The 25,854-nt window shown below is 39.2% G+C and overlaps 1 protein-coding gene across 1 annotated transcript; it reads right to left on the reverse strand.

Annotated features, from left to right (window-relative positions):
• Window positions 1-2,926: 2,926 nt before the first annotated feature.
• On the reverse strand, window positions 2,927-25,786 carry CRLS1 (cardiolipin synthase 1). Its single transcript, XM_028113015.2, has 7 exons — window positions 25,321-25,786; window positions 22,582-22,719; window positions 17,534-17,663; window positions 8,236-8,321; window positions 7,286-7,354; window positions 5,635-5,726; window positions 2,927-3,911 (listed from the first exon to the last, which is right to left on the reverse strand). Exons 1-7 carry the CDS (start codon window positions 25,624-25,626, stop codon window positions 3,824-3,826), a joined length of 909 nt encoding a protein of 302 aa, XP_027968816.1. The 5' UTR covers window positions 25,627-25,786; the 3' UTR covers window positions 2,927-3,823.
• Between the last annotated feature and the right edge of the window lie 68 nt (window positions 25,787-25,854).

Raw genomic sequence — 25,854 nt, forward strand, 5'->3', positions numbered from 1 at the left:
CCCCGTTGCATCAAACAATGCCTTCATGACTTGTATCTGAGTGTGGGCAACACTTTCTGACACCCCTTTTCACTTGTATACCAACTTTAAAAAAATGATTTTATAAAATTACAATGTGGGTCATATTTCTAGATTTTAATTTTCTACATTAGTATTTATTTCACTTTTCTGTGACTACTGTTAACAATTACCACAAACTGGATGGCTTAAAACAACAGAAATTTATTCTTACAGTTCAGGCCAGAAAACCACAACCAAGGTATCAGTAGAGTGGTCTCTTCTGGAGACTCTGAGAATTGTTCCATGCCTGTTCTGGTTGCTGGCAGTCCTGGGTGCTCCTTCGCTTGCAGATAAATCCAATCGATGCCTCTGTTGTCTTATGGCATTCTCTGTGTCCAAATTTCCCTCTTTAAAAAAAATGTTTCTCCCCCATCTTTACAGAGATATAATTGACATATAACTTTGTGTAAGTTTACGATATACAACCTAATGATCTGATACACATATATATCAGGAAATGAAGGTAGTTACCTTCACCTCACATGGTGTGTGGTTAAGAACTTCTAAGACCTACTTTCTAAGCAACTTTCAAGTATACATTAACTATAATCATCGTGCTGTCTTCTGGGGATCATTAGATCTCTAGAACTTACTCATAACTGGAAGTTTGTACCCTTTGACCACATTCATCCACTGTCCCCCACCCTTATGAACCACCAATTTACTGGTATTTCTAGGAGTTGGGTGTTTTTTGTTTTTAGATTCTACATGTAAGTGGAATCATACAGAATTTGTCCTTCTCTGCCTTATCTCACTTGGTATAATGCCCTCAAGTTCTATCCATATTGTTGCAAATGGCAGGATTTCCATTTTTATGGTTGAATATTACTGTCTATATATTTATACGTTTTATCAACTCATCCATTGACACTTGGGTTGTTTCCATGTCTTGGCTATTGTAAATAATGCTGCAGTGAACATAGGGGGCAGATCTCTTCTTCAAGATGATTTCATTTCCTTCTAGTATATACCCAGAAGTCAAACTTCCCTCTTAAGGACACTAGGCATTAGATTAAGGCCCACGTAAATCCAGTAGGACTTCATCCTAATATGATTACATCTGCAACGATCCCATTTCTAAGTAGGTCACATTCACAGGTACCAGGGCTCAGAACTTGAACATTATCTTTTCGGGAGACACAATTCAACCCCAAACAGCATTTATTTCTGTAAAAAAAAAAAAAAAAAAAAAAAAAAATCAAGGAGCGCCTGGGTGGCTCAGTCAGTTAAGTGTCTGCCTTCAGCTCAGGCCTTGTATCAGGGTCCTGGCATCCAGCCCCAGGTCAGGTTCCCTGCTCAGTGGGGAGACTGCTTCTCCCTCTCCCTCTGCCCCTCCCCGCCCCCAGGTTCATGCTCTCTTTAATAAATAAAATCTTCAAAAAAAAAAAAAAATCAAGTTTGGGCACCTGGGTGGCTCAGTCGGTTAAGCATCTGCCTTCGGCTCAGGTCATGATCCCAGGGTCCTGGTATGGAGCCCCGGGTCGGGCCCCCTGCTCAGTGAGGAGTCTGCTTCTGCCACTCGCCCCTGCTTGTGTTCCCTCTCCCTCTCTCAAATAAATAAATAAGATCTTTAAAAAGAACAAAAACAAAACCCAAAAGTCAAGTTTGATTCCCACGTATCATTTCCAAAACCATGCTGCAGAAACTCAGTATATCCAAGTTTGACCTCAATAGGTGTTTGAAGTTTTGAAAAGGCTTCCCAAAATTCTAAGGTGGATCCCAAGTTTCATCAGATATGTAACCAAGAGAACTGGACTAAGCAATCTTTTAAGATATCTACCAGCTCCTGATTAAAAATTGGAAAGCAAAAGCCAAAAATGTGACTAGCTTGGACTACAGACACCTAATCATCTCAATGCCCTTTTTAGCTTACTATCAGGATTGAATCCGTTATATGGAGGCACCAAAATGAATTTGTCGTGCTTGGCTCTGTGTGAATATACAAACATGCCTAATACAGTTCCAGTGTTTTGTAAACTAGCAGAATTCATGTTGTGTAACAGTCCAATATCCAAAACCCTCAAGAAACTGGCACCATTTTTCTTAGCGTTGAGGTTTATTAACCAGAGCCAGATTAAGACCGTCATGCTAAAGAGACTATGGGCCCAAGACATAATTCCAAATAGCATCAACACTGAACCAGGAAATAAACGAAGTGCAAAACCCTCATTTCTCCCATAATTACTTTATGTCGAGTTCTCTCACTTTGTGCTCCCACTTTGCTAGTGCCAAGATGTGTCCAATGTGCCTCTTGGGTGGGAATTCCACCTCTAGCCTCACCGCCTCCCAAGCTAGGAGACTACACAGGGGGCTCCAGAAGGGGAGAACGGCCAGCCACAGGCCATCCTCCCCTTCCCTCCCTCCACCCTCCACCGGATTCAGTGACACGGTCCCCTGCTGCAGGCTTCAGTGCATTTCAAGCCAACGGCAACTCGGCTGCTAACCTGGGAACCAGGCAGCCAGGACCAAAGGCACCAGAGGGGCACGCTGATCCCAGGAGGCCACCGCCAACAGGCATGAATTTTGCTTATAACTTCCCATCTTAATTTAACACAGCTCGACAAGCTCTGTTGGGATAAGCTCACCGCACAATTCCACAGGACACTTGGGACGGTGGGCAGCAACAGGCCTCCACCAGTGAGAGGAAGCAACCAGCAACAGCCATCGTGTTCCCTCTTCCCTCTCTCCGCGCCTCCCACTCTTCCAAACGTGACAGTGTAGTGAGCGTAAGGGCTTTAAGTCAGGTGCTCACAAACAAATTATTGTTACAACGTAAGTGCAAGTGATGCATCTGAATGGACTTCAGGAATCAGAAAACTTCAACAGTGAGGATCATAGCGTGTTAAACAGAACACCACCACTGAAGGCACTTTCCCAGCTCTTTTATTCCTTTAACATCTTAACAAAAGATACCTCAAAATTTAAAAAACCTTTGAAAAATATACAGTTTCATATTATTTACAAAACATGTGAGTACAGGTTCCAACATCATACAAACATTGCTACGTTAGAAACAGCGGAAGGCATGTTATAACTCACTGCCTCCTGGACGGTGTAGGCTAATGGACATGCTTTCATATTTCAACCACCTTTGTCACTTGCTATCCTGATACATAGACTATTAGGCACCTGAGAGGTTGGAAGACTACTGAACTTGAACTTCAGTACCTTCTGTTGTGACCTTGTTATTTTCAAAACTTACTGCATTTTAAATATCTTTACAAGTTTACTTCATCCACAACTAAGCTACCTTTATTGGCATTATCCTAAATGATCAAATATTAACCACACGAACTATTATGTGTACACAGTTCTAAAAATCAAACATAAGACTGTGTAGCCAAGTTGTGTCGGATAGATACTTAAACCCAGTAAATTCCCTAGTGCTTTGTAAGCCATCTAAATTCTGTTAAACAGAGGTGGCAACTCTTCAGTTTCCATGCTCTAGACTAGGTTTCTTAAAAATGCGTTAAAAAGTGACTGACGATAATTGGAATAATTGGTACCTTATAAATTAATCAAGAAACCTAAGATAAAAAATTCTAAATTAGTTTTATTTGTATTTAAAAATACATAGGAAATTCTGCATATGCCCATGATCAAGCTTATTTTCAAAGCACATTACTTAAATTTTGATGACATGGTTTGTTCTGACAAGTCCTTTTTCAAGCTGAACCCCGAACTACGGAAGCTCCTGTAGCTTTCCCCTCGCCCTGCCACCGACGACGTATACCGCTTCCTCACTAATGATGATGGATGGCTTTCATCTGCCTTTTATCACCTGAACAGTTTTTCGACCGTAATGATAGTAACTGTAAGCTGACGCAGCTGTGGTGAAAGCTGTGAAACACCTTTTTTGGAAGAAAGAAAGAAAGTTTAGTTGTCAAGTCTAAGACACAGTAACCACGAGAATCACAAAGAATACATTTAATAGAGTTATTTAAAAAGCAAAAAGGCCATGCGTGGGATTCTTTTTTAGCTCCAGGAATCTAAAGCTGCTGCTTTTAAGATAATCTCAAACAGAATCTAGTTAACGAGCCCGAAAAAAACAATACTGGCCACTGTCACCTCTACCCAGCCGTTATTCTAGGTGTCTGTCTTATGCCACCATTTTCTTTTCACAGCAACCTTCTCTTACAGAGCAGCAGATGAAGCCCCGGGGAACTTTGCTCAGGGCCACAGAACCGTGTCTGAGCCTCGTCCAGAGCCCCTGTGCTCTTTCCACTGCTCCCTGCTGCCAAGGGTATTGGGCTTTTATTTCCTGCAGAATTATCTGAGTCAAAATAAAATCCAGCTTTTGTTTGTTTGTTTGTTTTTTTAATGATTTTTCCTTAAGTTAACTGCCAGATTCACCAGATTCTCTTTGAAGTTCCATGAGTGATGTGCATGGCTTGCTGAGTGCTCGTGGCCTAGCGGGTTACTTTTTAGTGCACCTGTGCGTGTCTGCTTCCACCAGCTGAGCGGGAGATCAAGGAAACTCTGTTTGATCCCAAAGCTGTCTATGCCAGTTCGATCATCTAAATTCACACCTAAACCAATGCAACATACATGCAGGAAGAGCTGCTATATTTGAGAACTAAATGGGGTACTTTGGAAATACTTTACAACAAGGTGAGTTGCTAAAAACTGTCAAAGTAGGCAATATGACTGTTGAAAGGTTAGAGAAAAATGGTAAAAATCTAGAAAGTTTCTATACTTAGATTGCTTTGTAAATGTTCCTATATCACTTTAAAGAAACAGAAAATAAAAACGTGAGAGAGAGGTTGTACTATGGATGTAGTTTAGTCAAGAAAGAGAAAACTCCCACAGACCGATACTCAAAAAAAAAAGGCATCGGTCCTCTATCAAAAGATGTAGGATGAATCAGAAAAAATGTACATACATATTTTAGAAAATAAAATGTTTAGCGTGTATACCATCTTTAGCTCAACTGACTCTGGCTCAGACTGCATCAAGCAAGACTTTAATTAGAGTTAAAGTGTACTAAAACATAAAATACAGTGCTTCAAGTTCAGTGTGGCACATGTGGACTCTGACAGATTGTATTTGACACATTTTCATGGTGATACATTTCAAAGCTATTAAGTAAGGATAATAAGATAAAAATCAAACTCTTTTCTCCAAGTTTCCATCCCACTATGCCCCTGTGCCACTAGGCTGGATGCACTCTCCCCTACCCACTCTCCTATACCTGACCTTGTTCAGAGTCCGTCCTTCACCCCCAGTGACCTCCCCCAGTCTCTCCCTGTGTAAACCCACTAGGCCTCTTGCTCAAGTGCCACTTCCTTCCTGAGGCTTTCCCTCTTCTCCCTACCTGGAATCAAGTATCCTTCCCTCCTCCAAAACCCCAATACTTTATCTATACCTCTCATCCCTTTTAACTTGCACGAAAACTCCTGTAATTTCTATATCCCACGCATGATAGTAAACTTCAGAATAGTATGTCATAAAATATAGCCCCCAACTTTACTCGGTTAGTGCTCCATAAACATGGTAAGAACCAAGTAATTCTAAGACTGTCACAATAAGCCATGTTGTTAACATTCTCAGAGAGTAATTCTACACTTAGCTTACCACAGTATCTGAAGATAAATGCTGTCAGCATAATTGAAAACCGGAGCTGCCAAAGAAGCTGCCACCAAGATTAACTGGACTGCTGTGTTTACCTAAAAAAAAAAAAAAAAAAAGTCATGAACGAACAGTGCCAAGGAGACCCTGCTTCAAGCTCAAGAGACAAAGGCACAGCCCATCATGCTGTAACATGATGTACCCTCGGCGTGCTTGGTGTTGTAATATCCTTGCCAAAGAAGCTGGCATTCACTAACTGGCTCATCTGTCTGCACAGGTGCCCTGTCCAGTGAGGATAAGGGCATCCGTCAGAAAATACTACAACCTTGAATTTCCACAGCAATTTAATAATGTTGAAACGTTCTTGGCCTTTTTTCAGTTGTCTGTTAAAATAGCCCTGTGGATACGGAAATAATAAAGCTACCACTTCACCGGTGAAAATGTAATGAGCTAAGTGACTTGCCTGCAGTCATAGCAGGTTACAGGACCGAACCCAGAACCTAGACTCCCCAGCACTTCATCCAGTGCTCTCCTTCATTTGCCCAAATGTCAAACCCTAGGAGGTCAGAAAATTGAAATGCATTCATCTCCATGACAAGAGGCTCTGGAAGAAGTCAGTATGTTCCCCTACCCTACAAAACAGCATGGAGGAGAGAAGGATGAAAACAGAACCAAAAACGCGCTGGAGACTGCCTACTCATCCTGAGTAGCGTGCTGGAGAAGAGGGTGTGAAGGATGAAGCCGTGGGAAATGTGCACAGAAGCATCTCTGTTCTACCGTCCATTCTGCAACCAACAGACAAGGATTCCACTTCATCTTAAAAAATTAAGTAATAAAGTTGTCTGGAGAACTTCTTGCACCTCTCTGGGTCCCTTTCTAAGCAGTGCTACACTCTTAACTGCTATACCTGATACAAACGTAAGTCACTTGAATCTAAAAAAACAAAAAAACAAAACCCCGTAAGTGTAGGTAAAAGCCCACCCCAGGAGTCTGAGATATAACAGTAACAACCCCTCTGTCCCAAAGATGATCTGTGTCCCTAACCTGTTAAACTTCTGTCACAGGGACAGGACAAAAGGATGATTAGAACGAACTTATCAAGGCTACTAGGAAAACAAAAACACCTCGAGAGGCATTAATGGTGTGTTCTCTGTATGCAAAGACTGGCACAGTTCCTGTGCTGAAAGGGGCTCGGGAAAACAGGACGAATAACTAAGAGTAGCAGCTGTTTATGAGTAAGTACAACTTTTTCCTATCCTTTCCATGTAACAGTCAATGGTGAAAACGAAGGGCCCGATTTTACGGTGTTTTCACCACAGAAAGGAGGGTAATGAAACTACAAAGGAACCTCCGTAATTTCTCTATAGCTCAAGCAAGATACGATTACATTTCCACCCCCTCCCCCCTTCCCCAAACGGTGACCCTAATACCTCATCTGGGGACTCAAATGCTCAGACCACCAATGCAAAACACAATACATACACTGAAGACCCAAAAAGCTCAAAGGACAAAAGAACTGGGTTAATGACCTCACTCTATCTCCTACAGTCAGTGCACTGAGATATGTCCCATTTTCAGCTGCTGCAGACTGAGGTTTGTATTCATTATAATAAACATTTACAAGGGAATAACTTAAAAGGATGTGCGTGTCTCTTACCTTGCTGATGAAGGTTGGTTTTAACCTAGCAGTGGCATAGCAAGGATTGAAATACTTAGAAAGTGTTCGCTGGCAGAGGACAAAAAGATAAAGTTTATTCAATTTATCATTCAAATTTAAAACAATCATTTTGTTATTATATGTAGGTAACAGTTACTGAATATTTGCACCATATGCCTGGCTCCATGCTAGACAAGCCCTCTATCTGCATCTTCTTTTATTACCCTAAATGAGCAGTGTCTATATTCCTTATAAATCATACACAGGTTACTGAAAACAGACTTTTAATTTATAGATTACTCAATCCCTAGAAAACTCTAACACAGTAACTATCCTAAAGTCTGCCTGACGACATCTGTTCTCTAAATAAACTCAATAAATCTCCCCTATTGCTATTTTTTTTCATAGACTAAAAATAAAATGACTAAGATCCTGCTATTTTCACTGGATCGAGAACCAAAAGATAAGGTTATTATGCTATGCCTACGTGCTCAAGTATCTGCAGAGCAATGAACAAATATGCAAACAAACCATTCTGTGTTCACACAACTGTGATTTTAAAAACTAGTTCCAGACAGTCCATGGTAGAGGCTAAATCAGGCAGCAAGGGGGCTTGGTTACACACACACTCCTAACAGTTTGCTGCTAGGGACAGGGCAGAGCTGGTCTGGGTTTTATGTGCTATCAACTAAAAAGGTTCTGACTCATATACATGCCTTTTTAAAATTGTTCATTCATGTTTTCACTGAACAACTACCATTGTGGGTGATTCAAATAGCAAGAGGACACATGTGTGGTTTTAAAAAAATTCTTGAAAAAAGGATCAAAAAATAATGGCCATAAATTACTCCCATAAAGTGGAACTCGGGATACAACACAGTGGGTTTTTGGGGGTTTTCTGCCTTAAGTTATAAGTAATAATAAAAGGATTTTTTTTTAAACAGACTCACCGGTGTTGGAAGAGTTCGGTATCTGACGTAAAAAACAGCAGCTATCAGCATTACGTCTCTTGAAATTATCATATAAGTAAGTGGAACTGAAAATCAAAAATAAAACAATTTTGACTGGGATTTTGAAACTTACTGATATTACACATACAATAAAGCCTCATTCAGCCTTAGGAACTGGTACTTCACAGAAATAAAAATGTTGTAAATAAATACTTATCGATTTGGTTTAGGGTCCTTGTAGTGAACCACTGATTTTTATATTCTTCTTCCACCTACCCTCAAACCAAGTGAAGGACTACGTCTGCCTTTCAGAATGTCAATCCTCTTGCCTTTTTTCCTTCTTGCATGTTTTTAAGCTGTAGGTAAGTATTAGTGTCAAATGTACTCATCCCCCACTATGTCCTTTGTGACCTCTCAGCCTTGTGAATTTGGAAAACTGATCCCCATGCTTACTATACTTACCTATGGAATGAATGAGATGGTAGAGACTGGAAAAGATACTGGAAGACTCAAACTACTATGCCGACTCAGGAGCTCTGACGGCTTCTACATTCTAGACTATTTTATAAGCAGTAAAATTTTCTGCACGTAACACTTGTGGAAAAGCCAAATATTTTCATTCCTGTTTGGTCAGTTCCTACTGACCAATTACCTCCCAGGTAATTGCTATTTCTTCTCCTGCCCCATTCATTCAATGAATTCTAACTTAAAAAGGATTCAATCTGTCAATACTTTTCTCATTATTCTTAAGATTCTATAGCATGGCAGCGCCTGGGTGGCTCAGTCAGTTAAGAGTCCAACTCTTGATTTAGGCTCAGGTCATGATCTCAAGGTCATCAGATCGAGCCCCATGTTAGGCTCCATGCTGAGCATGGAGCCTGCTTAAGATTCTCTCTCTCCCATCAAAAACTACTGATGTGATCTATGGTGATTACCATAACATTAAAAAAAAAAAAAAAGATTCTCTCTCCCCCTCTGCTCCTCCCCCCCCCTACAAGATTCTATAGCATGGCCCCAAAGTCAGAGCCAGCAAAATATTTTAGACTGATACCCAAAAGAACCCCTGCCCCCTTGTTGAGTAACAATGGGAGGGCAGAGGTCTTGTTTCCTTTCACATCCTTCTATGCTATCGGAAGTCTTAACTATGAACATATATTGCTTTTATTAGAAAAAATATTTTTTTAAAAAAGAAAAAAATCCTGACAATTGTTTCAAACTAAAATAACAGGGTCATGTGTACCCCTTCCATAATACTTCCAAACAGCTCTTCTATGAATTACTTTGGAGATCATATTTATGGTCCTCCCCAGTTCTGACATTCTATTCATTCTGCAACTTGAGCAAAATCTTAATTACAGATTACAATTTAAATCTCTGTTGGTTACGACTATGATGTTAAGTATAGATCGTTGGTCTAGTCCTTGATGATAAGACTGTTTGAAAGAGAAAATGCTTATCTACCACTCAAGTCATGGCATCTGGAGCACACAGAAGACACAGCTGTATGAGCCAAATAACAAAACAAGCCAGCCACGATTTTTAGGAGCATTTTTTTGTGTCTATAAAACAGACTTTTCTACAGCAATCATTAGCTGGCAAAATCTAACCATCAGATTTTAAGCCACAGCAAACTCATGCAAATTGCATAGAGTAAACCTCCTAAACACAACTTTAGAAGAGAGTAAACACCTGTTAGTGTACTTCATCATCACAGGGAAAAAGAGACTAGGACTTAATCCTAAATAAGAAGTTTCTGCAAAAGAGATGAGGCAATTCAATACGCTGCAAGGACTTGGGTTCTTGTTCTAACTAGTAACAACCCACATTACCATTTATTGAATATCTGGCACGGTTTTAAGCATCTCATACATATTATCATTTAACCTATATATCAACTCCACAAAACAGGGACCATCATCATCCCCATTTTACAAATGAGGAAAACAAGGCCTTAGGCAAATTATATAAGCTGGCCAAGGTCACCGGTCAGTGGGTAGTACAGCCAGGACTAGTACTGTACCCCCTGTAAACAGTATAGGAAGCAGTACAGCCAGAGACCTAGGGAAGGAACCTAGGTCTATGCAATTCACAGCCTATGCTCAGGTCAGTGTACGAGGCTCCAACCCAGCCGTGTGAGTCGCAATTAGCATCTCCGGACTCAGCTTACCTTCTGTAACAGCCTGGAGGAGAAAGGAAAGTTAACAAAAATCAAGTGTTCTCCAAACTGACTGCCCACCACAGAATCACCTTGGGAGAGCTTCACAGATGCACAGATGAAAGCTCCTTGGGGAGGGGCGCCTGGGTGGTTCAGATGGTTAAGTGGCTGCCTTCGGCTCAGGTCATAATCCCAGGGTCCTGGGATCGAGCCCCACGTCGGGCTCCTGGCTCAGCGGGAAGCCTGCTTCTCCCTCTCCCTCTGCCTCTCTCCCTGCTCATGCTCTCCCCCCCCGCCCATATCTCTGTGTCTCAAATGAATAAATAAAATCTTAAAAAAAAAAAAAAAGAAAGCTCCTTGGGGGATTCGCATGCACAGCCAGGCTGGGACCCTGCCTCACCAGGTGATCTCTAAGGCCTCTCCCTGGCTTTTGCATCTTCTAACTGCTCCTCCTTTCTCTCTAGCCTTCCCTTCCCTTTTCTTCCAGGGCTAAAACAGCTTTCATTTTGCCTATCAGAGTATAATAGTGTGTTAGTGAGGATAAGAGTGTATAAAACATGTCAGGGGTTGCTCCAAGGTTTTCCTCCCTACTTGCTAACCCATTGTGAAATAGGTAATGTCTGCAATAAAGAGGTACATTAGAGGCTAATTTTTTAGTATTCAGGAGAAATTAATAAAACAAAGTCACTTTTACATATCACAAGTGCTCATTATCAATACCATAGGCTATTGCACTGAGAAATAACAGAATAATTATTCCAGAAATTGATTCAAACCAGCAATAAGCATTTGCTATACGGCAAACCAGAAATAATACAAGATATAGGAGAGTCGTAATTTAGTAAATGTGGCAAAACAAATGCACAAAAGTAGAAATTAACTTAGACTCACGTCCCAGACTGCTACAAATGTAACAAATCAAGTTGTTTTCTTCCTAATCGCTCCTCCCATAGAAAAAGCAAGAAAAAAGCAGAATTATTTATTTTCCTAGCTGAGGAAGAAAGCACATTTCTTACCCTTGAGGAAACAGCTATTCAGATGAAGGTGGATGGAACTTTTACAAAAATGCAGGCAGTATAAAAGTAAGAAGATGCGAAATAACATATATACAGCTCTCCCCCTAAAACACGCCTAAAATGACAGTGAAGGAATAAAAAGACAAAGTCACAAAGAGAATGAGGAGAGAAGACAAATTTCTCAGTTCTACGTTTGTTAGTAAGAATTACTTTAATTTGAACTGATTAAAGGTACCATAAAAAGCCCAAGAAATCCCAAGCAAGATAAATAAAAAATAAACTCATACCAAGATATATTACTATGAAACCATGGAAAACCCCAAAGACAAAGAGAAAATCTTAAAAGCAGCCAGAGTAGAAACAGTTAACTTCAAAAAAAGAATGGATTAGCAGTTTCTTTTATACCAACAACAGAAATGAAAATTGTACGATATATGTGCTGAAATGACTACCAACCCAGACTTCTATACTCAATAAAAATATCTTTCAAGAACAAAGGCAAAATCAGAGAAAGACAAATACTGCCCAGGATCACTTACATGTGGGAAAAAAAATAAAATAAACATAAAAATAAAATAAAAGTTGAAATAGAAATAGCAAGGAAAAAAGTGGCTGCCAGAGGCTGGAGGACGGGAGAAATAGGGAGAGGTTGATAAAAGGGTGCAAACTTCCACTTTTAAGATGAATGAAGTCTGAGGATCTAATGTATAATATGGTGACTGTAGTTGATTATACTGTATTGTATTAATTGAAATCTGCTTGGAGAGTGGAACTTAATATCCTCACACATACAAAAGAATAAAGGCAAAAATAAAAATATTTTCAGAGAAACAAAGGCAAGAATGTACCACCAGTTGACCAATATTAAGAGAATTTCTAAAGATATACTTCAGATGAAAGGAAAATGATCCCAAGATGGAAGGTCTGAGATACATCAAACAATGTTTAAGAAGTATATAAAATTAAAGTATGGCAACAATAACCAAAGGTGAGAAAGCAGTAAATGGAGCTCAAGCAGGGCCCAGAGTGCAGATTCATTAACACTGAACTCTGATAAGGTTGAATGATATAATTCTGAAAATAACTAAATGGAAACAGAGTATAACAGCCAAACTGGCACAGAGGGAAAACAAGTATAATGATAAAAAAATCTTTACAGATGTTGAAAAGCACATATGAGCCAAATGAAACACATAAAATGGAAGACTGCTACACAAATAATAGTAATCACAGTAAATGTTAATGGATTAAATGTTCCAGTTGAAAGATAAAATATTTTTAGACTGGATAAAAATAAAGAAAACCCATCTGTCTTTCTGCTATGTATAAGAAATATCTAAAATATAAAGATACAGAAAAATTGAAAGTGATTTATCTAACAGGGAAACATTGACCTGATCATTATTGAAGATATGGAGGGGTCACACTTCATAATAAAACAGTCAATCTACCAAGAAGACAAAAACATCTAATGTATATGCACTTAACAGCAGGACTTCAAAGACACAAAGCAAAAATCAGACTACAAAGAAAAATAATGGAAAACTAAACACAAAGGAAACTAACCTACTCTCTCTCTCAGTAACTGACAAACAGCTACCAAACAGAAAAAAGAAGTCAGTAAACATTTAAATGTCAGGATTTAAAATTTGACCAAATCGTTATATATAGAACATGTACAGCCCTAAATGCCAACTTTAGAAAAGAAAAGCTGAAAGAAATGAGTTAAATATTCATCTACAGCTGTACTGTTCAATACAACAGCCACTAGCCACGTGGGAAAATAAAGCACCTGAAATGTGGCTGGTCTGAATGAGAAATGTAAAATGAAAACTAGACACTGGCTTTTGAGAGCATAGTATGAAGAAAAATTCACTAATTTTTTATGGATTACACATTGAAATGATAATATTTTTGATCTAGTAGGTTAAATGTTATTAAAATTATTTTCACCTGTTCCCTTTTTCAATATAGCTACTGGAAAATTTTAAAATTACATATATGGCTCCCGTTATATTTCTACTAAACAGAACCGATCTAAAGAATTTGGAAAAAGAACAACAAGGGAAACCTGGAGAAAGAAATAAAAGAGCAAGATTTAATGAAGTAGTAAGGATATCAGACAAAGCCCAAAGTCGGTTCTTTGAAAAGATTCATAAAACTGACACCCCTCTGTTAAGACAATTAAAGGGAAAAAACCAAAGATGGGACAAATAACTAATAAATCAGGATGAAAAGGGGGGCACTGCTACATATCCTAAGGACATCAAAAAGTTAACATGGATACCATAAATAGTTAATGGTAAATCTTTATAAATGTAGTTGTAATGGACAAGTTCTTAGAAAAACACCATAACTTACCAAACAGACAAAAGATGAACCAGAAAATCTGAATCATCCTATAACAAAAAAAAATGAATCACCTATTTGAAAACTCCTTCCTAAACTCCAGTCCTCAAGGCTTCAATTAAGTTCAACCAAACATTTAAAGAAGAAATATTGCAATTTCACACAAACATCTCCCAAGAATGGGGAAAAAAAACCTAGACTTCCTAACTCTTATTATGAAATCAGTATAATGTAAATTCTCTTGGATTTTCTACATCCTCAATTATGTATTGTCTGTAATTAATGATAGTATATTTCTTCTTTTCCAACTCTTTTGCCTTTTCTTCTCCATACTGCACAGTACAGTGTTGAATAGGAATGGTGTCTGTGTTTTGTTTCCAGTTTCAAAAGGAAAGTTATCAACGTTTCACTATTAAATAAATTTGATAGTAAAACCTAATATATCAGTATCTTGTGAATACTGATACAAAATCTTCAACAAAATATTAGAAACTAAATTTAGCAATATTTTCATAATCTATCATGACCAAATTGGATTTATACCAGGAATTTCAGGTTGGTTTAACATTAGAAAATCAATAATGTAATCCATAACACATTAACAATTTAAAAGGAAAAAAAAGACTCTCATAATACATGAAGAAAAAGAATTTGATAAAATTCAATATCTAATTGTAATAAAAACTCTTAGCAATCTCCCAAAAGAAGTGAACTTCCATAACCTGAAAAAAGGATATCTATATAACCCTATAGGAAACATTTTATTTCATAGTGAAATGTTGATAACCTTCCTTTTGAAACTGGAAACAAAACACAGACACCATTCCTATTCAACACTGTACTGTGCAGTATGGAAAAGAAAAGGCAAAAGAATTGGAAAAGAAGAAATACACTATCATTAATTACAGACAATACATAATTGAGGATGTAGAAAATCCAAGAGAATTTACTTATATAATTATTAGAATAAGAGTTTTTAAAAATATTTTATTTGATAGAGAGAAAGCAGGAGTGGGGGGAGAGGAGCAGAGGGAGGAGAAGCAGACTCCCGCTGAGCAGGGGGCCAGACGTGGGGCTCAATCCCAGGACCCCAGGATCACGACCTGAGCTGAAGGCAGACGCTTAACTGACTGAGCTACCCAGGTGCCCCTAGAATAAGAGTTTAACAAGTTTTGCTCGACACAAAAATCAACATCAGAAATATAATTGATTTTTATTCTATCAACAATAGGCACTTATTACAAAATGAAAGAGTAAAAAGCTACCATTTAGAAAAGCATCAAAATTACCAAGCAACTTGGAATAAATCTAGTAACAAAATTGTTTATTACCTCTGAAGAAAACTAACATTCTGACATTTTAAAAAGACTAAATGGAGTAAATATATCATGCTTGTGGACTGGAAGATCAATATTGTAAAGATATCAATTATTTCAGAGTCCAGAGTGCTAACCAAGATATCAATTATTTCAAATAGACCTATAAACTCAATGCAATCCCAATTAAAATTCCAACAGGCTTTTCTGGGGAACTTGAAAAGCTGATTCTAACATTTACACACAAGGGGCGCTTGGCTGGCTCAGCTGGTGGAACGTGGAGGTCCTGATCTCAGGGTCCTGAGTTTGAGCTCCATACTGGGTGTAAAGATTGCTTAAATAAATAGACTTAAAATATATTAAAAAAATAAGTTTTACACACAAAATGGAAAGGGGTAAGAACATCAAAGGTGGAAGGACTTGCTCTACCAGGTATCAAGACTTTTAGCAAAGCAGTAACAATTAAGGATGGTACTAGTGCAATAACAGACAAATAAATGGGGAACAACTAAGTCAACCCAGAAATGGAACCATGTATGTATGGACATTGCACTGAGCCTGGAAAGTACAGACTTTTCAATAAAAAAATGGGATGGGGGCACCTGGGTGGCTTAGTCGGTTAAAGTGTCCGATTCTTGGTTTTGACTCTCCAAGTTGTGGGATCGAGCCCCAAGTCGGGCTCCCGCACACAAGAATCTCCTTGTCCCTCTCTCTTTGCACCTCCCCCTGCTTGCTCTCTCTCTCTCTCAAATAAAGAAACAAAATCTTTTTTTAAAAAAGTGCTGGGATAATGTGGTACCCACAGAAATAGCTAGAAAATTATTTAGGAGAGATAATTTTTTCTAAACATCAACTAGAAAAAAATGTAAACAAAAAAATCCTAAAAACTTTCCAATACAAAACATAACCACATATAAAGGAAAAGGTACCAGAATGGCATGAGACCTCTCAACAGCAAGATGGAACCTGGAAGTCTACAGAACAGGGTTTTCAAAATTCTGCGTGAAAATGATCTGCAATTGAAAACTATGCCCAATTCAAATCTCAATCAAGTATGGAGGGTAGAATAAAGACAAAATATTTTCAGTATCTTTAGAATAAAGACACCGTGGACCTCTAAAACTCTAGCTGCCACACCGCATCCTTACACAGGAAACAACAGGAGGTTGCACTCTTAAGTTCTAAAAGGAAACTCTCAACAAGGAAGCCACGGGAACTTGGAAATATAGACCCAACACAGAAGTGAGATGACAGAAATTCCCAGAATAATAGCAAAAAAGAATTCTCAGCTTGCAAAGCAACCTACACCGATTATTTAGGTAAATCTCACAGCAACATTATCTATTATGCTAAAACCTGGCTATAATTTCTTCATTCAAAAGGGAAATATCTGATCAACCTTTGTAAAATAATACAAAATACAAAATAACTCTAAAAAATCGGAGGCCTGAAAGTATGTACACACATGCACACACATACAAGATCATTTGGATCTTGAATAATGTCAATAGAATGTTCCTTAGGTTCCTTCCCCGCCCCAAGTTATATTAGAATGAGAGTACCCCTGCCCCTTCAACACCCCCAACCATATATACACCAAAATTCTGACTTTCAAAGAAGCACATAAATATAAACATTAATCCAGTTTATTTTTTAATTTGGTATGGGAATTTAAAAGCCTAAAAGTAAGAGAGAAAAAGATCCTCTAGATTGAGGAGACTAGACTGAAATGCCATTACACTTCTTCCTATCAAATGGCACTAATAACATGCTATCGAAAAGACCATGTGGCAGCGTTCGCTTCATGCTCAGATTCTACTTCTAACACTTGGAAATTAAGTTTAATCTAAACCAAGGGAGAAAAACTGAGAAATACAGCTTAAATAGAAAATGAACAACGAGAAAAGCGCATGCAAAATAAAAAGCAAAAGATATTTTGTTAGAAAGAGTATTCAGATAATGAACTATATATATATATATATATATAAAATTTGAAATTGCATAACAATGTCTAAGTAAAACTAGTAATGTGAAATTTTATAAACATTTTCAGGATTTCAGAGCTCTCATTTTTTATGATTAAACTGCACTTAATACGTAATAGACTTAAGAAAACTTTAAATTGCTTTCAAAAATCCAGGCACTAAGTAAGAATATAAAATACCGTTTCAAAAAATTCTAAACTAATATTAATTGGCAATGTGAAATAATACTTGCTTAAATTTAACTTTAAACAATCTAAGAAAACAACAGATTCTACTAGTAAAATAAGGACATAAATTCTAAACTAAAATAACAGCTTGACAAAACAGTTCAATGGTTAAGAATTAGGGAAACAGTTTAAAGTTGAAAAATACACTTTTGGAACAAAAATTACTTGTCTCTCAGTCAAGAGAAATCCTAAACTGACTAATGGCATTCTTCCCTATGCTATTTAAAAGTACGCATGATGGCGTTCTTACCTGGAATAAGATCTGCATAGGTCAAGCTAACATATAAGATACTGATAAGTATTTTATCAGCAAGTGGATCAAGAGCACTTCCCAAAGCTGATTTTTGACTGGCCCAGTTTCGAGCAATAAATCCATCCAACTGAAAATAGAAGTTTTTTTTAAATAAATGTCATAGTAAGTACAGAGTAGATATCTTGAAGGTTAATAGATACCAGAATAACAACTGTATTTTCATAAAATGTTAATAAAACCTCTTCTGTTTCTTACCCCCAACCTTCTCATTCTTTCACTGGTAGCCTTCAAATTACCAACTTGTCTAAAAACAGTTTCACTTTTCCACAGTACTTTTCTTTCTCAAGACCTTCCGGTATTTCTTCTATTTTCATAAGGCCCTTTCGTGGGTTGAATCCAAACACAAATTTAGAGATTTAAAGGACCCCCCAAAAACCCATATAAAGCATGGCTGACAGAACATGGACTGGGAGCCCCTCCTTTTTTGAGCCTTGGATTATTTCACTACAGCCAAAATAGCTGCTTTTGCTTGCAAGGACTACCTTTTAACTCCAAGACTTTGATTTTCACTCCTACCTACTTTTCTATAATATGATCCAACACTCTTAAGTTTTCAATGTTATTTTTCTTTTTTGTTTAGTGCAACTGTTAATTCCATGTCTGACTGTACGTGAATAAAAAAGTCAATCCTCAGGAGCGCCTGGGTGGCTCAGTCGGTTAAGTGTCCAGTTCTTGGTTTTGGCTCAGGTCATGATCTCATGGGTCGTGAGATCGAGCCCTATACTGGGCTCCGCATTCAACTCCACATTCAGCGGGGAATCTGCTTAAGACTCGCCCCCTCTGTCCCTCCCCTCACCTGCATGTGTGTGCTCTCTCTCCTCCAAAATAAATAAATCAAAAAAAAAAAAAAGAAAAAGAAATAAATTAAATTAAATACATAAATCTTACCAAAAAAAAAAAAAAATCAATCCTCTGTACCTGGCCTACTTAAAAATCTTGATATGCAAATTACTGATTCACTATTCCTAGAAACCAATTATATTTTAAAGCAGAGGTCATACATGGTTACCAATGGGCCAAATGGGGCCTGCAAACAGCTTTTTGCTTAACCTGCCCAGAGCTTTTAAAACTGTAAATTAGCTGCCAACATTTAAATATTCAAAGTCTTACCACAAAAATCCAGATCTCTAGTTTCTCTTGAGAAATGGAAAGATCTGATCACCCTCGAGCCACAAGATGAATTGAAATCAAGTATCTACCACCTATTCCCATTTTTCTGTCTTTCCAAGTCTCTACCTGGGTTTCACTCGCTCTAATTTCAAGCTTCAACAAATATTTGATTTTTCTAGTCCTATTTCCCAGGAGAAAGAACCAAGGAGAAATTCATTTAGACATAACTTAACATGAACATTCTGAAGGATAAGTAAGTCCTATCTAAGTATTCCAGTAAGGTCGTAACAGGCCTATCGTTAAGAACTTGCTCTTTGGCCGCAGAACATAACTGGTTAAGAACTTGCTCTTTGGCCGCAGAACATAACTGGTTAAGAACTTGCTCTCTGGCAGAACATAACTGGTTAAGAACTTGCTCTTTGGCAGAACATAACTGGTTCAAGTCCTGGCTCAGCCCTTTACTATGTGACCTTGGGGAAATTAGTTGGCCTAAGCTTCCTTTTCCTCATCTGTATAACCTACCTCAAAGGGCTGATGGTCTTCAGCACATAATGGAATCAATACTTGTTTAGTATGCAGTAAATCCGCAGGAAAAGGCAGTTACCAGCTATTACTACACAACTGAAAGAACCTATTTTCTTACAAATATACTCCATGTAACAACGTCTAACAGAAAGTACCTAGAACTGGGCACTGGGGCCTTGGACGATTCAGGTTTCAATTCAGTTTTTGATCTCCAGGAACTTAACCTTCCACTTTTTCACTAGCATTCCCATCTGGTCCTCCCTGTTCCTCTACCGACATTAGATTCCAAGGTCATCAACACCACTGCTCCTTTGCAAACACCTGTAACTCCCTTACTTCACTCTCCATCCACCCTTCTTACACACAACTATCCATGTACTTAATCCAGGACTGCACCTAACCAGCTGACCATTGCTTAAGAATACCTAAGTGGGCTAACTGATCTCACTTCAAATTCGGGATCATAAACCTCCCACGGGCATTCAATACTGCCTGGCAATCCCACACCTGCCTGTTTACTTTCTTTTCACACTGTCTGTTCTCACTTCAAGCCTACTCCTCCTTCACTCCCATAGCCTCTCACTCTAACTCATGATCATATCCATACTTTCCTTGAAAAACAGAAGCAGATTGTTAGCACTCCCTTATATTCCCACCCACAAATCCACCACCTACTTACTGCATCCAGACACATTCTCTGCCTTCTCTGATTCATGATCGTAGGCCCTCGCACCTTCTGTGATTTGCCTCTCTTCTCCCCCATCTCTCCTGCATCACCAATCTCCTTTCTATCTGGTCATTAATTAACCAGTTAACAACAAAAATTCCCCCAGTATATAGAGCTTTAAAAACTACCCTTCCTCGACCCACTTCCCAATACCCTACAGAGCAAAACTTTCTCAAAGCCACGTCTATTGTCATTACACCTCACATTTGTTGCCAATCCGCTCTGATTGTCCCCACTCCTCTAGAGATGGTGCTCATAAAGATCACCAATGAATTCTACATTTTTAGCATACTTGACCTCAACACAAATGAAGCACTGTCTTCACTTAACTTCTGGGACACCTGATGGCCTAACTTTCTTCCTTTCTCACCAGATGTTCTTTCTCAGTGTCCTTTACTGGCTCCTTTTCTATTGCTCCACGTACTGCTCATTTCTCTGACCCCTTCTCCTCTTCAACCCAGCCTAAATGACGTCACCCAGCCTAAATGACGTCACCCAGACTTGACCATCCATATGCTGATAACTCTCAAATTTATCTCTAACCCTGACTTCTTCTAACTCCCAGCTACTACTACCCAACTGATGCCTCCATGTTGACAGGCACAACAACTCTTGGTACTTTTCTACTCTGTCCTACCCTGAGTGTGGCTCATCCCAAAAACAAAATTGTTACCTTCATGTACCAGTTGTTGAAAAGAAAACAAAAAAGTAACAGCCTATCAGACAGATTTCTCTCACTGCACATATGCAATCCACTGACATATCAACTCTATCTTCAAAACACATCCCATACTCATTCACTTCTCTCCAAATTCCTACCCCAGTCCAAGCTACTACCACTGCCACTCCCCTAGGTAACTGCAAGCCTCCTAACCAGCCTCTCTGCTTCCATTCTTGCCTTCTTACAATCTATTTCCCATATACAACATAAATCAGGCCTTGTCATTCCCCTGCTTAAACTCTCCATGACTCCTGCCATCTGCCCAGTGGCCAATCTAGAGGCATCAAAACCTCCATAAAGTAAATGTGAAATATGGTACCAGATAGCTCAAGTTTTCACATACACTGTCATATATATTTAGAAAAATTTAAATGAGGCCTCTTTGAGTTCAGTGAATATTGCAATCTCATGTGGCAGCTAAAAAAAGGTACAAGCAAAAGAAAAGCAAATCCAGCAACTAAAAAAGATCTTGTCTGTTACATTTTTTTAAAAAATCCATTATCAACATAATGGCCTTTGACCTGGAGTGTGTCTGAGTGGGAGACCTTCAGGCTTCAGAGATAAAAGCAGGGACAAAAAAAAGAGAGATCGTGAGAATGGGGAGAAATAGTGACAAACAGGAGCTAAACCTGGGGAAAAAAAAGCGGGAACCATTTTGAGAGACTATTTTTGATGCATATTTGGAAATGCTAGATAATAATGCCAATGTCCTCCTTTGTTTACCCTGCAAATTCTTCACTTAATTCTATATTCCTCACCAATGCTAATGGGTAGGTGGAGTTTTGTTTCTGTGAACCTCAAAGAGAATAGCTGACATTACAGATACTACACAACTGTTATTTATAGAAAATTAGTTTATCTTCACTCTCACTAGATAAGTATCAAGCAATACTTTCCAAACATAAATCAGTCTGAAGAGGCATCAAATCATTCTTGCCTGTCTGGATGCTCACATGGATCTCAGACCAGCCTTATATGAGGATATAATGTCTTTATTTCTACATGCTACCTGCCCTAATCTTAAATTTTTCCTCTATCTTTCTACCACTTTCCTCAACTGGGTTTTTGTAGGACATGTAATTTTAAAAGCCATTTCAAATCCCTTATGCAACAAGGTGGATGATAAATACAAGTAATGTCATACATGCTGATGGCTGGTCAGTCCACAAAAGCCTATCTCACACATATGCTGCCTTCTGTTATAAAATTATTTTCTAAGTTCTAATTTGATATAACCGGAATAAATCCCTCCCTCCCCAAACACTGACACAAGTGATGTAAAGGGGCTCTTTTTTCATCTGTCCACCTACTGGGGGAGTGGAAGAAGGAAGGATGCCTAATGCCTGGCCCAGGGCAGGATCTTCTGCTGGGTAATCAGAGGGTTGGAAAGCAGGGATCAGAAACCAAATCTGTGTGGGTGCCTACAGCCTGCCACCAGCATAAACCTGGGTTGAGCTCTGACCTCTCCAAACTCCCTGGTCACAATAACTGACCCACTGTTTCCCCCTCCACAGTAAAACCAACTGTTGTAAAGATCAGAGTATTTCTATCACAATAAATAGAAAGAGTCTCACAACTCCTCTCCTTTATTTCTATCTCTAAAGCATATACTTGGCTCCTTGGGAATTTCTAAGGGTTTTTCTTTTACAAAAAAGTTAAAAACCAAGAGTAAAAAGCACCCGCTCCTATGCCTCCCAACAGCTTTCATTTCCTTAAATCACTTAAAAAATAAAGAGTCCCACACAGATGCTAAAGACAAGTCCTTATACAAAGTACTAGGTCAAATTCATCTTGAGGATTTCCTTCCAGGGAAAAGCAGACTAAGTCTGTGCTATTTCAGTGTACCAGAGACCCTGGGATTTGAAAAGGGAGCAAAACAGAGGGAGTGTATTTACAACTTACCAAATCAGTTAGCCCAGCTAAAGCAAAAACTCCTAGTGCAATATTAAAATCCTCTTCAATAATCAAATAGCCCAAAACTGGGGCCAAGCCAATTCTTGTCATTGACAACATATTTGGGATTGTCCATGGGTTTTCATACTGAAACACAAAAGACAACAAAACTTAAATTAAATGCTATGAATTCATACTTTAACTATATTAGAAAAATACACCAAAAATTACACTAACTTTGGAGTCAGAAGCTACATAAACTTTAAATTTGGTACTCTGAATTTTAAAATCCATTCTGTTGTTTACAGACCATAGCTCTAAAACTGTCCAGAACACAGAAGATGAAGATATGTCATATGCCCACAGACTAAAGTGTCTGCTATATATAGAGTGTGTGTATATATACACACATACTTCCTAAAGAGAGAAAAGAACAAACATGTATTATTTACCATATAGGTCAAGGCTTTAATATAGGACTTTATGATTAGAATTCAAACTTTACAACACTCTGCTTTTTAAAAGTATAACCTCAAGAAGATCTTATACTTCAAGTAAACAGTCTAGAAAGTGTTAAAAAAAAAAAAAGCCAAATTATCAACCCCAGGCATTTTGGCTTAAAATGTTTAAGCCCTCTGCACATACCCATCAAAAGAAAGCTAAATGCTATACAGTGTATGGACATATGATGAAAACGAAAGAAAATTTAATTCCATGATCTCATCACTAAATGGATAATTGCTGGAAGAAAATGGGGCTGGAAATAGGGATTGAGATCCTTGGGAAATAAAGAGAAATTTTGTAAATCTGTTCAAAATACCCATGAAAATGAAATGTTAAGATTCCCACCTAGAATCTGAGGGCTTTAGGATTCCTTGAAACTTTATTTGGAGCTAAGCTGTTTGAAGTTGGGACTAACAAAAGGGCTCTTTGGCAGCTACTATGAAGAACATTACTTCCTTGCCAAACAAAATCTGTTTCATGAGAATATTTCAACTTTAAAAGCCTCGCCCTAGTGGAGCTAAGATACCCTGCCCAACAGGATACAGAAATAATACCAAGAAAACGTCTCCCTAAAGCCTGGACTTTTTCTCCACTGGTGAAGGTTGCCAACTCAACCCCATGGGACTATCTACTCACAAACTAACCCTACTCTTAATCAGTAACGAATTAATCTGAACCTTAACTTAGATTTTTTTAAAAAGTGAGTTTCCATTTCTAAAGAAATCTTTTAAAATTCCATGAACCATTCCGTAAGAAAAAGCAGTTCTCTAAAGATACTAAATTTGTGTTTATAAACAAGCTGGTAAGAAATGTTCACCTTAGTTTGGAGGGCAGAAACTGCAATTGAAAGCTACAGAAAAACTTCAAATTCTCCAGGAAACAATCACGAAACAAGAAGCAGTACAAACCTCTACTCAAGGACCCTTAACTGAAAGTAGACCACATTATGTAATTAAACGGGAAAATTCTGGGAACATATTCCAAATTTAAGTTCAAAGGTCAGAGTGTTTCAGAATCCAGAGGAAAAAAGATAAGTCTGTTTACCATAATGTGGTACAGAGTAAGTCAAACACTTATCCAATGTTACAGCAACTCAGAGGGCGAATAAAAAAACAACATAGTTCATGATTGAGAAAAAGGAATCACAAAGGAAAAGGTCAAAAGAGAGTCCCAAAATTAATGTCAGAAATATCCATAGCGCAAAATTAAAGACAAAGGTGCAAATAGCCTGATCATTTCACTTGGTGAATTAATCAACAGAACTATAACTGGAACAGTGAGAGTTCTTTTTAGCTCCACATAAAACATTTTAAAGTACCTCATTAATTTCTAATCATTAAATTTGCAAAAGTTTCTAAATTAAAATTAAGAGAGCTAATCTCAGATTACCCAACCAGATAACCTGTGGCATACTCGACCAACTACTGCCGTTCTGGGAAGGACTTCAGCCACCATATGGCAACCTCAAAGCATCCAGCATTCAAACCCCGACATACTTTAGCTATTAGTGGAGCTGAGACCCCGGCCAGGATGTGGCCACCTCAACCCATGCTGTACAACTGATGAAAGCAGTACAAGGGCCCACTGAAGACATAACAATTGAAGATGTAATAATTGCATGAGTCTTGCTAACATGACATCAAAAGCTCTCCCACATTCATGCTCTGGTGTCTTCTGCTTGGGCAATATTTCAAAAGGTAAGTGGACAAATATCTCGTTCCATTACCTCAAAAAGAGAGTTGTAATCTTTTTCTACAATTAGAGATTAAAGAACCCTTTAATTAGGACTTATTTATCTTTCATCTTATAATATATAAGGTTACCAAAAGTCAGATGATAGTGAACCAAACCTACACAAGCCAACAGGCTTGTATACTTTTCTAAAGATTCCTACTGACTTGTCCTAAACATTGGGGAATGGCTTCAGAGAATTAAAAATTGACTTAATAAGACAAGTCAAGACTATTTTTACCAATGCAATATCCTGAGGCCGATCCCGCTAGGGAAGGAGAGATTCTAACTTGACCGCCGAGACTGAAGATGGACTCGGTTAGCACCCCTGAAATTCATCCCAACTGAATGACCTCCCCGTTACTCCTCTTCAGGGAACGGTTTACAAGTTCTGGAACGGAAACGTCTGACTTGAGCCAGTCAGAGCACGTTATTCACGTCCAAGTCCGATCCCCGTGAGGGCCCGCGACCCCGACCCAGGGTTGCCCCCCCCGCCTCCTTCTCGGTACGTACCAGGCTGGCGGCGCTCGCCTGGCTCCATCGGCCGCTCCCGGGCTCCGCCGCGGCGTCCCCTCCAGCTGCGGGCTCGGGAGCCGCCTTCCCCGCGCCAGAGCAGTGGCCCCGTGGGCCGGCCCCAGGCAGCCGCAGGCCGAGCGCGGCCGGGCGCAGCCACCAGCGCTCCACCAGGCAGCCTAGGCAGCCGGGCACCGAGCGCAGCAGAGCCCCGCGGGCGCGCCCCTTGCCCGGCCGCACCCCTGGCGTCCCTGCCGCGCCGCGAAGGACCCCCCACGAGCCGCGCGCCACGCGCGAAGCCAGCATGGCCTTGCCGCCGCGCCGCGAGGAGACAGGCGGCGAGAGCTCAGCAGCCTGGGGCACCGGCGAACCGCCTCTCCATAGAGTCCCCGCAAAGCCCGAGAAGCTCGGCTGCCTCCATTGCCGTTTTCAAACCCCAGCACGCTTCGCCTATACAGGTGGCCGGGAGCCGCCAAGGACGGACGCCTTCGCGACGCTTTTGCGACACCGTCGGCGCTGGGCTTCCCAGCGCCC

The sequence above is a fragment of the Eumetopias jubatus genome, unplaced genomic scaffold, assembly GCF_037043125.1.
Source record: "Eumetopias jubatus isolate StellerSeaLion01/CBP00866 unplaced genomic scaffold, mEumJub1_p1.0 scaffold_9, whole genome shotgun sequence".
Lineage (NCBI taxonomy): Eukaryota > Metazoa > Chordata > Mammalia > Carnivora > Otariidae > Eumetopias > Eumetopias jubatus.